Here is a 14,271-nt window from a genome sequence, read left to right on the forward strand (position 1 = left end):
TTATTTATATATATATATATATATAAAAATGTGTGTATGTGTGTATGTGTGTGTGTGTGTGTGTGTGTGTGTGTGTGTGTATATATATATATATATATATATATATATATATATATATATATATATATATATATATATATATAAAAACTAAGTCTATGACAGTTGTGATAATTAATTAGATTTATTCAAGTATTTAACAAAACAAGTCCCTTGGCTAAGACTAATGTAGTGATATCAGATATATATTCTCCTGAGATTGTGATAGAAATTTTGTGCTCAGAAAGTGCTCAAATTTGTACAGAAATAGACGTTGGTACCGACTCCATTTGTGTTCACTGAGAGCACATAGACATTGATCAGTATTGTGGAAGTTTTTTCTCTTATTGACTTTCCTTTAGTGTTGGTATCTTTAGCTCGAGTCATTGAGGCGTCTTGCTCTTTTTTTTTCCTTCCTCCCTGCTTTTTTTTTTTTTTTTTTTTTTTTTGAGGCTATAATGCCGGAGCGTGGGGTGGCCTCAATTTCCAAGCTGCGGCTTGTATTGCCATGATTCATTTTACCACAAAGTGGAATTGATCCTTGCATAACGGGGGTGGCGAGCCGTTCGTTCTGTACAAGTCCGTTTGCTGTAATCGAGACATTTCGGTGCATATCGCATGCCACAGAAACGACAGACTCGAAGACGTCTCGAGCATTCGTTGCATTATTATGAGATTTATTAAACTTTATTTAGACCTATGATTCGGGTGTCTTTCGAATTCAGCACAACTGAACTCTTGATAAAGTCGCAGTATTCGAAACCGCATCCCCAGGAGCAACATCTCTGCCTACAGCGCTGCACGGTAGCACTTGGAGCCACAGTGAGGAAAAAGAAATAACTCAACTTCCACATCTCTCTGTGCAGGCATTCGGCCTCCTATAATGAACGGGCCCATGCACCCTCGTCCTCTGGTGGCGCTGCTGGACGGCCGGGACTGCACGGTAGAGATGCCTATCCTGAAGGACGTGGCCACGGTGGCCTTTTGCGACGCTCAGTCCACCCAGGAGATCCACGAAAAGGTAGAGGAATCTTTTACTGTGTTTATATTTGTGTATATATTTTATATGTTTTATCAGTTACACATAAATGACATCATAGCATTTTCTTGACCAGACAGGACATCTATGGTAACTCTTACATAATAAGATTTGTTTGACCTGTAATTTGTTTTAAAGCTACAGTATTGTCAGTGCTGCTATTATGGAAAGTGTATCAACACTGACCAATCAGAATTAAGACAATCATGTTTATATGTCATGTGATTTCTTCAAATGTGTTCAAATATTCCCCCTTTAAAAAAAAAAAAAAAAAAAAAACGCCACATAGCCATACATTTTAGTATTTTATTAACACTCTGTACAATGTCACTGAATAATAAACAGTGGTATGAGTTTAGATGTGGCGCTGCTCCACTCGTCTGTGCCAACTTTCTGCTGCCTCGTCGGGGTGGTAGTCAACAGCTGAGACTGAAGATTTGTTGTCATTGAGGTCTAAGACAAAAAGTCTTTGACCGTAACTGTGCCATCTACAGTGTAGAACTGTAATACTTCGACACGCTGCTTTTTAGATGACGCCGGGTCGTAATTGCCTGCTCGAATCGGCTCCACCGCTTGCCGTTATCTTCCATTTTTGTAACTTTAGCTTAATTTACTAATCGGTCAAGAGTTCATAGGATGCTTGCTGCTGGATCAGATGCTGATCAGCAAACTTAAAAGCTGTCTAAAGTGCTCAGGCTGCATGTTAATAGTCGTCTGGGCAAATTAAAGCTTGAAATTTTTCACGTCACGTTCGAATATCGGGTTGAAGAATGACAGCCCTAATCGGAATAGACGTTCGAACAGCGCTGTGATTTTGAATTTTTATTATAGTTACTGTTAGTTAATTAAAAACTTTTAAGGTAATTAAAAACAGTTCTGCGTTAAAAGCACTAGCATTTTATAAATGATAAATTGTAAACTGTTAACAGTGGACTCATATTGTTCGAGCAATCTATACACCGGAAAACACATTTGAATTAATTGCCTGTGAATAAATCTGGATTTATTACAAGTTCCCCTTTTTTTTTTTTGTAGATTGTAATTGTACTGTAACTTGTCACAAAGCCTCGACGTCAACAATCCGACTCCAGTAGACGTGCCAGCTAATTTACATATTAAACATAAACAGAGTTTATTCTGCTCTGAACTTATGTATATTGACCCACGAGCTTGCAGTTACAACTGTATCTAAAATTACAGGCTAATTTCTAGGTCATTGTGGCAGCTGGTTACTACATCGTAGTTTCTGTTTATGGCTGTAATCATGATGTCAGATTTTCATGATCTCTGCCTCTAAATCAAGTATAGAACAGAAAGTTTCCTACATGCTCTTCGCTTCGCGATCAAACGTAACCTCTTAAATATTTAATCCCGTTTAAGAAACCCGAACACGGCTTTCTGAATTTCTGCTGACTTGCGGATCTTCTTTTTTTGGCACGTGTCGCGTATTTTTGGGCAGGCGCCAGGCTCCGCCGTGCTCCCCCCAGAGCTCGCAGTGACAGATGGCTCTCTGGTTTTCCTCCCTGTTGTCTTCAACAAGCCAATTTAAACTTCCCGTGCTGAACGGATGGGGTTATTACAGAGAATAAAAAGCTCTTATTCTGCTGTTTTGCTGCATGTGATTGAGATCAGTGGTATTTGTCAAAGCGACAGTGACACAATGATCAGCAGTCAACTATTTATTTATTTATTTATTATTTTAAATGAGCAGCAGCTCTCCAAGGCTTCGTAAATATCTTCCTCAAAAAATGATTTTCCCAGGTTCAGCTGACACACAGGCTTTAGTTAGTAATGCTTACTTTATGTATTATAACGCAGTGTTGTTATAATTCCCAACTCTAATTGGTCAGAAGATGAGACTATGATGAAGGTTATTTATTTCATTATATATGTATTTATACATGCAGTCTCCAGTCTTATTACATTCATAAAGTAAAGGTTCACTTCAGGATTTGCCGTTTATTTGATTTATTGTTTAAACTAATTGATGATTAATAGATAGATTCATTGATTAATTGAGGTTGATTAATTCATGGATAAGGATGAGGATGGGTTCCCATTGAGTCTGGTTCCTCTAAAGGTTTCTTTCTTCCTCATACCATCTAAGAGAATTTTTCCTTGCCGGTGTCATCTTGGGCAACGGATATTGAAATAAATCTACATAAAAATGTTCTGTTCTGTTAAGCTGCTTTGAGACAATGTCCATTTTTTGAAATTGAGTTAATTAAGTGATTCTGGTAAGAAAAGTAGCCATGGTGGCTTAATGTTGTGGGTTATGTCAGGGGTTTCCTCTGGGCACTTCAGTTTCCTCCCCCGAGTCAACAGATGTACGTTGGAGGCAGATTGTCATGTCTAAGGGGCTTTTTACACCTGGCCAATTCATGCGTTTTCTGTGATCAGATAGCTATCCAATGGTAAAAAGACCTGGTCTAAATGCCCTCCGAAACTTTTTCGAGACGGATATAAATCCGATCGTTCAAGCCACTTCAGGAGGTGGTCTGGGACGCATTTCAGATGAAACTGGACAGGTGTAAACGAATGTGGTTGTTCAAGCCACATACGTCAGCGCTAAACTCCTCCCAAACGGAAGCGCGTCACTCACAGGTGATCTTTCACCCAGGAGTCTCGTTGGGTCTTAAAATGCACTGCTGCCGCCAGCGAAAATGCAGCAAACAGTAAATGCTGTTTTTTGTAGCATAACCGTCGTAACAATTTCTGCATTCTGAAAACCAAATACACCAAAGCGTGTTCCATTCCAATTACCCCAGAAATGAAGTAAAATATATTTGCATTTTGGGCGGGAGTAGAAAGATCGGATTGATATCCGGTTCCCCAAGACGGATTTATGTGGCCTAATGTAAATGGAACAATTTAAACAAATCAGATAGCTGTCGGATCAGAGAAAACGCATGAAGTGACCAGGTGTAAAAAGGCCCTAAATTGTCTGTGTGCCCTGTGGTGAGTTGGCACCCTGACTATAGGGTCCCTACAACCCTGTATATGATCAGCGCTACAGAAAAAGCATGGAAGAAAGGATTCTGGTAAGAAAACAGTTCAGGATGTGCAGTTATTTAATACGACGAATTATCAACCTGGTATCAGATGCTTTGCATCCGGTCACATGATATCTAAACTGTTGTTGATTATTTGCCAGTAAATGCAAGTTTTTAATGTATTTTATTTCTTTCTTGTGCACCAAGAACTCTTGGATCCCTGTTATTGGGCATGTTGTATTAGATTAATCCATCATATTCAACACAACACCGTTACAGACATGTAATAATGTCATCAATAGTTTTAGAAGTTTTTTTCTTTAATGAAGAATATCTATTTACAAATTTAATTACATATTTATAGAGTTTTTTGGCTCTTCAGTTTGTAAATGGAAATCATGTGTCAGTATTTTACTTGTTTTATTTTATTTCTCTGTCAGTTGGTTGCATTTAATTTGCCTTTGCCGCAAAGAGAAAGGCGTGTTTGAAATTTTAATGTATCGTTGCTGTCCTGTAAATCGTCATCCTCAACTAGTGTTATGTAAAAATAGAATTATTAGATTCTAAGAAATGTTTTAAACTATAGCGATTTGAATTCCTAGTGAAATCCAGTAATAGGATGGAACGGAAGCCGTGCTGATAATTAAGCTCAAAGTCCCGAGGCAGTGTGTACAAAATGAGAAGCACCTCTGCAGCGGCGGTCGTCTGAGTATGAAAGTTAATAAGGTGGAGCTGAAATGTTTTTAGTCATGTGGTCGACGGAGCAGAAACGCTTCCATGGTAACGTACAGTAAAATCCCAACCAAGGGTCAGCACATTTCCATGAACAGTATTTCATGGAAATAAGGTCTTAATAGACATGCAGCTGAACTGACCTCGACGCAGGACGGACGCCGTTTTTACTTGGAAATGCAAAACGCAATTCATTTTGCTTTTGCATGAACGCCAGATAGTTCTCTGCGGCGGATCCAAGTAAACGCATTTATGAATTAATCCCTGTTTTATGAGTGTAGGTGTTTGTGGAGCTGGGCAATATAATTCAGTGTGTAACTGTGGGAGGCATGAATAGCAAACCTAACGTCAGCAAATGCTTCACAGCACATTCGCAATGGTTATGTTTTTTCGCCCAGTCTTCATGTTAATGCGGTACGTTTCTGTGGCCAAGACCACGAACAAACCGGATGAATAAGAGCGACACTGCCTGGAATTTCTAATAAGTTGCTCCCCAAACGAAACTCTTAAGAAACATTAGAAAACATGACGTACAGTTTTAGACAAGGACTTGGGTATTGCAGAGTGGTTCAGAGTCTCCACACACCTGGAATAAACATTATATTATTTCTCTATAGTCATAGTGTTTAATCGTTAAGGTTTTGCTTATCTGTGGCCATCTGTGGCCTGTTTGAGTGTTGTCTTGATTTTTGGAGATTTAGAAATATTTTATTTATCCCTTTTCAGGAAGTTTTTTAGTCCTGTAATCCTTTGTTTGCATTAATTAATTAATTAATTTAAAAAATAGTATTTATTTACCCAGCTTTGTCATCCATTACCTCCTTAAAACTTTATTTTTTGTTAATAATAATTTCCTTAACATGTTTATGCCATTGAAAAAAAATGTCATTAAACACCTACACATAGATAATTCCTTATTTAATACAGAAAGTAGGAGTTTATTTGTATATATTTGCCCTCACTTGTCCTCTCCTTTGTCTCGTGTGTTCCTCCAGGTACTGAACGAGGCCGTCGGAGCGCTCATGTACCACACCATAACACTAATGCGTGAGGATCTGGAGAAATTCAAAGCACTTCGAATTATAGTCCGCATAGGCAGCGGTTTCGATAACATCGACATTAAATCAGCGGGTGAATTGGGTAATCTCATTTCCTTCCTTGCCGTGTTAACGCTGACTTCATTTTGTAGTTTATGCAGTGTGTGTATAAACCTCTCTCCGTATAGTAATGCGTTTGGGTTGGTTATTTATTTATTTATTTTAAATTATTTTATTTATTTGATGTTTTTAGGTATAGCTGTGTGTAACATGCCGTCAGCCTCGGTGGAAGAGACAGCCGATACGACGCTGTGTCACATCCTCAATCTTTACAGACGCACCACCTGGCTGCACCAGGCTCTCCGTGAGGGCACGCGGGTCCAGAGTGTGGAGCAAATCCGTGAGGTCGCTTCTGGAGCTGCTCGCATCAGAGGGGAGACTCTGGGGATCATCGGACTTGGTCAGTTTACACAATCGCTGTTAATCTTCTTCTTCTAATTATTATTATTAGTAGTCGTAATAATAGTAATAATAATAATAAATTGTTTGTTTTAATATAAATGCTAACAGTTTATATTATAGTCTAATGTGGGGAATATTCAAAGAAAATAATCTTTCTAATATGGGGAAATTCTATTTAATTTAAGTTATAATTAAAAAAAAAGCATAGGTAATATAAAGTTGTTGTTTTTTTTCAGGTAAACAATTGATTCTTAAACAAAAATCTAAAATAAAAAATACATTTATCGCTATAACAGGAAGGGAAATAATTTCTAGACAATTTATTGAATTATTTTTATTAACTATTTTTATCTATTTATTAAACTGAGATTGTTACTGTACTTTCTACTGCTTTTATTGCTATTTATTCTGTATAATTTTTAATGAACAGCGCTAGTGTTTCTGATTTATTTATTTTATTTTATTTTTGAATAAAGCACTTAATGATACTAAAATAATGTCATGCACTATAGGCTTAATGCGACGGAATATTTACAACCTCTTTTTATATTTAATTAAGCACCAGATACGGACTTGGGAATCACAAATGATCTTTAATGTAAAGCGGATATGAGACGCTCGAAATCGAATCGTTAAATTAATCAGTCATTTAAAGCCACTTTAGAAGAGGAAATGAAACCAGTCTGATTTGAGTAGAAGGAAAGGCTATTGATATGTCGTATGTGTGTATGTGTGTGTGTATGTGTGTGTGTGTGTGTGTGTTTCAGGGCGTGTTGGTCAGGCTGTAGCTCTGAGAGCTAAAGCATTTGGCTTTAATGTGATCTTCTACGACCCCTACCTTTCTGATGGCATGGAGCGAGCGCTGGGACTACAGAGAGTAAACACACTACAAGACTTACTGTTCCACTCAGACTGCGTCACACTCCACTGCAGCCTGAACGAACACAACCACCACCTCATCAACGACTTCACTATCAAACAGGTAAGAAAGACAGACACACACACACACACACACGCCTCATATATCAAACAGGTCTTTCACCTTCAAAAAGCAAACATGCCAGTCTTTGACATATTTTTCATAGAAGCTCCACATTTTAAGATCAAAGCATGCTGAGATGAGTTCACACTCAATGTGCCAAATAGCAGGTTGCTTTTTCCACCCAATAAAAATGGCAGCTGACGTATGAATTAGGAAAGATTGATGTTTGTGTAGGTTGCTTGAGCTCTGCGATATTAACTGACACCTAGAGGTTCCGCTTTCTTCTTTTCATTTCTTTTTTTTTCTTCATTTTTTTTGTCCTGAGCACTCGATTCAACTCCATTCACTTACCCTAATAAAATGCATATATTCCTAAGGAACATGTGCAACCTCTTTCTTATACATATTATTTTATTGTGTTGATTGTGTATTAATCATTATTTCAATATCAGAACTATCGATTTCTTCTGCTTTATACAAATCCATTCTCAAACCTGTTTTTGCTCATGCTTTCTTCAGGCTTTGACCTTATTATGAACTATACACAAAAATAGACTGAACTGTGTTTTTGTTAGATGCGTCAGGGTGCGTTCCTGGTGAACACTGCACGAGGGGGACTGGTGGATGAGAAAGCACTTGCTCAGGCACTAAAAGAGGGCAGAATACGTGGCGCAGCTCTCGACGTTCACGAGACGGAGCCATTTAGGTGAGCCATGAGTGTGTAGTGTGGAGAGAACGAGAGCTGCTCTGGTAACTGTGTGTGTTTGTGTGTGGGAGACAGAATCAGAGTACCTCAGGTTATTCGACAGAACTCAATGAGGCATTATTTGCTTCATGCATGCTAGTCGGTAGCCTAGTGGGGATGTGGTAGCCTAGTGGTTAAGGTGTTGGGCTACCAATCGGAAGGTTGTGAGTTCGATTCCTACGTCCACCAAGCTGCCACTGCTGGGCCCCTGAGCACGGCCCTTAACTCTCAATTGCTCCGTTGTATAAAAATGAGATAAAATGTAAGTCACTCTGGATAAGAGCGTCTGCTAAATGCCGTAAATGTAAATGTAGTCGTCTTACTCCTTTAACTCCCCGTCTCAGTTTCAGCCAGGGACCTCTGAAAGATGCCCCTAATCTGATCTGCACTCCTCACGCTGCCTGGTACAGCGAGCAGGCCTCCATCGAGATGAGGGAGGAAGCAGCTCGGGAGATCCGCAGAGCCATTACCGGTACGGCACAGTTACGGTTTTAAACAAATGACTCATGCCTGATAGAGGGTAATGTGTTTTATATCCAAATAACGAATGATAAAAATATATTTGAAAGTGAAACATGATGTGTTTCACTTTCTCTTGACACGAAAATAACATGGAAAACAAAATCTGCTTATTAACAGGAAAACCACAACATGCACCTTCCTCTATCATCTATCTATAAAGATGACAGAAAAGGCTGTTACACCTTTTTTTCCTGATTGTTACTGGCACCAGAGACTCCTTCCATAAATGCTAAATAAAACATAAAACATATCACACAGTATCTAAGATTGTACATTTATACTATACATAATCCCATTCAATACAAAAATACTTTTAAATGTGTTTATTGTTAGGCTTGGATTATACGCTGTGGCCCTATGAATCAGCTGTTGCTATAGAAACGATAACGCATTAGAACAAGCGCAATAATATTAACCTTGCAGCCGGAAATACAGTTCGAGCGGCTGAGTGTAGAATCACGTTAATTATAGATTTAAGGATTTGTTGTTGCTGGATTTGAATTTTTTCCAAATAAGTGTTTATACAGAACTGTTTTTCTTGCTATACAATTGTTGCCGAATTTTTAACACTCTTCGTCACCCGAAGTTGCTGTATTGTTGTGGTGTAACACAGCTTATTTTTTTCCTCCCAGGTCGTATTCCAGACAGCCTGAAGAACTGTGTGAATAAGGAGTTTCTCACACAGACCACTCACTGGGCAGGCATGGACCCTGCCATCCACCCCGAGCTGAACGGAGCCTACAGGTGCCTGAAATACACTTGCGCTAGCATTGGGATATCAATACAGATTTGTTTACTTATTAAACTGTTTAGTCAGCGCAGCAGTTTACACACCGGTTAAACCTACAGGGAGGATGGAGTGTATTGGGGGAACTGCAGTGTCACAGTTTGGGAGGTGCAGGAAAGGGTGTGAGTGGTTCTGAGGATGTTTATTTGTGCGAGATGTTGTAAGTTGTTGCGTTTATGATTCTAAGCCATTACCCACTAGATCGAATCCAATCTCCTGGAATAATTAACCTGAAACAGATATAAGGATGGAGGATGTATTTTTTATTTTTTTTCAAATTTCTGTCTATATCATCTCTCATCTTTTTGGCATCTGTTAGCTTATTTTTGCTCCATTCTTATCTTTCTCACTCTTGAACTTTTGTTTTGACCCCAAACATGAGTTATATGAAATCCCGAAGGGTCACCGTTAGCAAAGGAGTGATTCGCCAGCTATTTAACATTAGATAACCTTAAATGCTGTTGCCAGATCTCTGCCAGCCTCCATTTCCTGGGTGTTATTCTGGTTCTTTCTATCAGATCCCCTGAGAGTTTTACAGTGCAAGAGATGCACCACAGTGTTATCTCATGTGCTGCAGTTATCATAACACCACACCCCAAGTGACTCTGTAAATATATCAGCACCAAGTGTACTGTGAGCACATCACAACCACGGACAAGCTAATCACAATAACGTTAGATAAAACGACCAGATATGCTCAAATTTACACTGGAAAATGTAAAAAATGTCCTTATAATCAGTAACACACTGAAGCATCGAATATAATATTCCACTTGAAAACCCAAACACAAAAATAAAACACAAAAGTCTTAAAAAAAAAAAAATCTTTAAAGCAGATTTCACTTTCACCCATGGTGCTTTTTCCACCCTGGACTTTTCCCACTAAGTGCTTATAGACTACACAGTTTATATAAACAAATGTGCGAAGTGATGTGCTGACCACAAAATGTCCAAACATGATACTGTGCACATGTTCTGCATGTAAAATAGTTTAAGTTAACATTGGGAAGCTACTAGAGTTTTTTTTTTTTTTTTAAATAAATAAATATACATGAAATGTATTTGCAAAACAAAACAAAAAAAATCATTACCCAATTAAATGGGGGCAAGTATTAACTGTAATAAAAGTATGTATTTGTATATTTATATATAGGATCCTACAAAAAGTCTTGGTTTTTGTGACTGAAAAAACGAAACCATGATAAATTACATCAGAATCTTTTTCCACCATCTAGTGTTAAATTACAGTGTATAAAAATGACAGGAAAAACAATCAGAAACCTTTTAGAGAAAAGTAAAAAGTTACAGTAAGCCGGTTGTATAAGTGTACGCACCCTTTTACAATCGGTGATGTAGCTGTGATCCGAATCCGAGCCAATCACGTTCAGTCTCATGTCCAAAAGAATTATCATACAGCTGTCATCAGGGGAATTATACTTATTAACGGTAAATAAAGATCAGATGTTTCTTTAGGATCTTCTCAGTTTCATCTTACAAAGCATGCGAGTTCTCTTCATTATTGAATGGTATCGATCGGAAGAGGGGCGTAAATGAATTTCCAAATCGTTACATGTACAACGGAACATCGTAAAGTCACGCGTCTAAAAATAGAGAAGACGGAGCATCATGAGTGAGTAAATGAGTGACGTGACATACAGCTAAGTACGGTGACCCATACTCAGAATTTGTTCTCTGCATTTAACCAATCGAAAGTGCACACACACAGCAGTGAACACACACACACACACACCGTGAACACACACCCAGAGCAAATTTATGCTGCGGCGCCCGGGGAGCAGTTGGGGGGTTCGGTGCCTTGCTCAAGGGAACCTCAGTTGTGGTATTGCTGTCCCGTGACTCGAACCCACAACCTTAGGGTTAGGAGTCAAACTCTCTATCCATTAGGTCACGACTTCATAGTAACATAACCGAGAACAGGACGTCCATCCAAAATTTAAAAAAAGAAAAACACTTACCAAGGAAGCTGTCTAAAGACCTACAGGGAGATTAAAGGAGCTGCAAGAATATCTGACAAGTTCTGATTGCTCTCTGCATGTGACAGAAATCTCTTCACACGTCTGGGCTGTGAAGTAGGATGGAGGGATGGAAGCTTAACTAAGTCACTTCAAACCATGTGGCAAGATGTGTGAATGTTATTTTTCAGATTTTCAAATAATTCCATGATTCTAAAATGTATGGCTAATGCTAAAAAATGCAAAGCATGGTGGTGTCAGCATCAGGATTTACTGCCGCTGTTCTTCAGCTAGAACTAGGGCTATTTGTCAAGGTGGAGGGAATCATGACTAGCTAGTAAGCTGAAGATGAAAATAAATTGCACACGTGCCCAAACCGTACATCCAAATCAACCAAGGAATAGATCAAACCAAAGCTGATCGATGTTTTTGATTGAGTGAGTCAGAGGCCAGACCTGAATCTAAATAAATAAATCTTACAAGCTGATGGATCTGTAATGCTTTCACATGAAAGAGTGGAAATAAATATTGGCAAGATGTGCCACGATAGACTATTATCCAAAATGACTTTAAGATATAACAAAAAAGTATTAGTTTAGGTTTGTGCACACTTGGGTAACATGGTTTTTGTAGCTTTTTTTTTTATTTTTTTTTTTTTATGGAAATGTTTCTGTTCTGAAGAAAAAAAAATTGAACAGGGTGTGTATACTTTTTAAATATCCCTTGTATATTTGACTGTACATAAAGCCTTCTAGTGGCTAGTTTAAGTATCTTAGCAACAGCTAAGCAATCAACACTTTTTTTACTTGACGCGAATGCATTTCTGTTTCGAACATTTAAAGCATAGTGCATATTTATTTGTGTGTATATTTATTATATTTTGAGCCCAACATGTAATAATTTGCCGTTTAACTGACAAAACAGTTATTTGGGGGAAAAAAGCTAGTTGGTGCAAATGCACCCAGTTCGTCACTATAAAGTCACGGCTGTTTGCTCACACAACCCCCACAGAAGTGTGCACAATACAGAGCAGTGTCTTGCACCAAAACTCCCCGGACAAAAAAAATGAAGTAGAAGAATGGAGTGTAATGTCTTCCCGTAGAAGACAGAATGAATAGAAGAATCAGTGTATTGATCGCAGCACCGAAGACTTTCTCAATTTTTTTTTTCTCATGTATCCTCTTCCGCATATTTGTCAATTTTATTTATTTATTTTTATTTTTATTTATTTTTTTGGGGGGATTTGGTTGTCTAATGATCCGTACTTGCAGCTTAGCTTTTAATATAATTGTCTGATTGACTTTTAAGTGTAAGTGAAATACTGATTCTTCTTTCTTTCCCTCTCTGCTTTACAGGTATCCTCCCGGTGTGGTGAGCCTGCCATCCGGAGGCCTCCCGCCACCAGTGGAGGGAATCGTGCCGAGCGCCGTGCCGATCAGCCACAGCCTTCCCCCTGTAGCACACCCGCCCCACGCACCGTCTCCAGGCCAGACGGGCAAAGCCGAGCCCGACCGAGAGCAGCACCCCAACGAGCAGTTGTAGCCACACACTTATGAGATTCTATCTAGAGTTTTCCTTATCACTAGAGAACTCACCTGGTCCTTCTTTACCCCAAAGAAGACGAGCACCACATGCTCGAAACCAGCAAAGAAAAAAAAATAACAACAAACCGTGACTGTCTAAAGTAGCCTACTGTTTGAACTAAAGGTGGTGGATCATGATCATGCTCATGCTCTCTCTCTCTCTCTCTCTCTCTATCTCTGTCTCTCTCTCTCTCTCTCTCTCTCTCTCTCTTTCTCTCTCTCTCTCTTTATTTTTCTTTTTTTTTTTTTTTTGGTGTGGAAACAACATTTTGGACAAACTAACAAACAACTCCCTAAAACAAATCCTGCTGGTTTAGATTGTAGTGCAGTGGGCAATGTTTTTGATTTTTAAAATTTTTTTTTTATTTTTTTATTTTTTATGTCCGATGGGTTTCATTGTTAAAACAGCCGTAGTTCTGAATGTAACCTGTTTGTGTACAGTTTTTAGGATACGATCAGTGGTTTGTAGAAAAGAAAAATAAGAAAAACAGCATAAAGGGAGGTAACCATCAACTAATAGATTAGTTTTTTTATTGTTGTTTTATTTTTTGTTTTTGGTATGATTTTTAAAAAGAAAAAGCCCCGAAAGAGGCCTGTTTTGCACACCCTCTCAGGAAAATTATTTTTCTCCTGTCCCTCCCTCCCTCCCTCTGGAATTAAATCACATAGTGCATCAATTTTTAATTTTTTTTGTATCCATGTGTCTTTTTTTGTAGTCTACTTTAGCACAGTACTTTCAAAAAGTATATTGAGTGTTTTTTTTTTTTTTTGTTGTTGTTTATTATTTTCTGTTCCTGTTTGTTAACTTAGCATGTACTACCTTATGTGTTAAAGGTAAAAAAAAATGTCCTGTTTTGATGGAAAAGAAAAAAAAAAGTTTGTCTTGTGAAAAGCTGGCGTCATGCTTGCCTGTTTCTGTGTGACTTGACCGTACCGTGTTTTACGAGGCAGCTGCCGGGGTAGTTGCAGCGCTCCATTGCCTACATAGTTTCCTTCCTGGTTAAAGTGGTAGGCTAGCAATATACATACTATATATACTATGAGATATCATTATTTTTTTGTTAAACAGAATTCAAAAAAAAAAAAAAAAAGAAATGTTTGTGACTGTATGCATTTGTATGAATTATTTTAAATGAAATAAAAGTCCAAATTTAATGACATGGCTTTTCAGGGTGATGGCACTGAATTTCTCAAGCATGAGATGATGATCGTGCACAACATTAAGCCCAAATCACACCAGAAGCTATGCAGCAGGACGGTAATCAGGGACGGATCGTGTGAGTCAATTCCACATGGAGAAGATTCATTAATCTGTACCTGATTATTCTAAACCTGCGTTATTAATGCAGTGTAATGTATGATTACTGAGTCTGGTGTAAA

General features: G+C 38.3%; 1 protein-coding gene across 3 annotated transcripts in view; it reads left to right on the plus strand.

Annotated features, from left to right (window-relative positions):
* LOC132855991 (C-terminal binding protein 1) overlaps positions 1-14,051 on the plus strand; it is a 24,738-nt gene extending 10,687 nt beyond the window's left edge. For all 3 annotated transcript variants that reach the window (XM_060885320.1, XM_060885321.1, XM_060885319.1), the window contains exons 2-9: positions 903-1,057; positions 5,796-5,940; positions 6,091-6,297; positions 7,067-7,281; positions 7,857-7,987; positions 8,371-8,498; positions 9,181-9,292; positions 12,664-14,051. In XM_060885320.1, the coding sequence (XP_060741303.1) occupies positions 903-1,057; positions 5,796-5,940; positions 6,091-6,297; positions 7,067-7,281; positions 7,857-7,987; positions 8,371-8,498; positions 9,181-9,292; positions 12,664-12,850 (1,280 nt within the window). In that variant the 3' untranslated portion in view covers positions 12,851-14,051. The remainder of the gene's footprint in view (positions 1-902; positions 1,058-5,795; positions 5,941-6,090; positions 6,298-7,066; positions 7,282-7,856; positions 7,988-8,370; positions 8,499-9,180; positions 9,293-12,663) is intronic.
* Positions 14,052-14,271: the final 220 nt, after the last annotated feature.

This window comes from Tachysurus vachellii, chromosome 13 (genome assembly GCF_030014155.1).
Source record: "Tachysurus vachellii isolate PV-2020 chromosome 13, HZAU_Pvac_v1, whole genome shotgun sequence".
Taxonomy (NCBI): domain Eukaryota; kingdom Metazoa; phylum Chordata; class Actinopteri; order Siluriformes; family Bagridae; genus Tachysurus; species Tachysurus vachellii.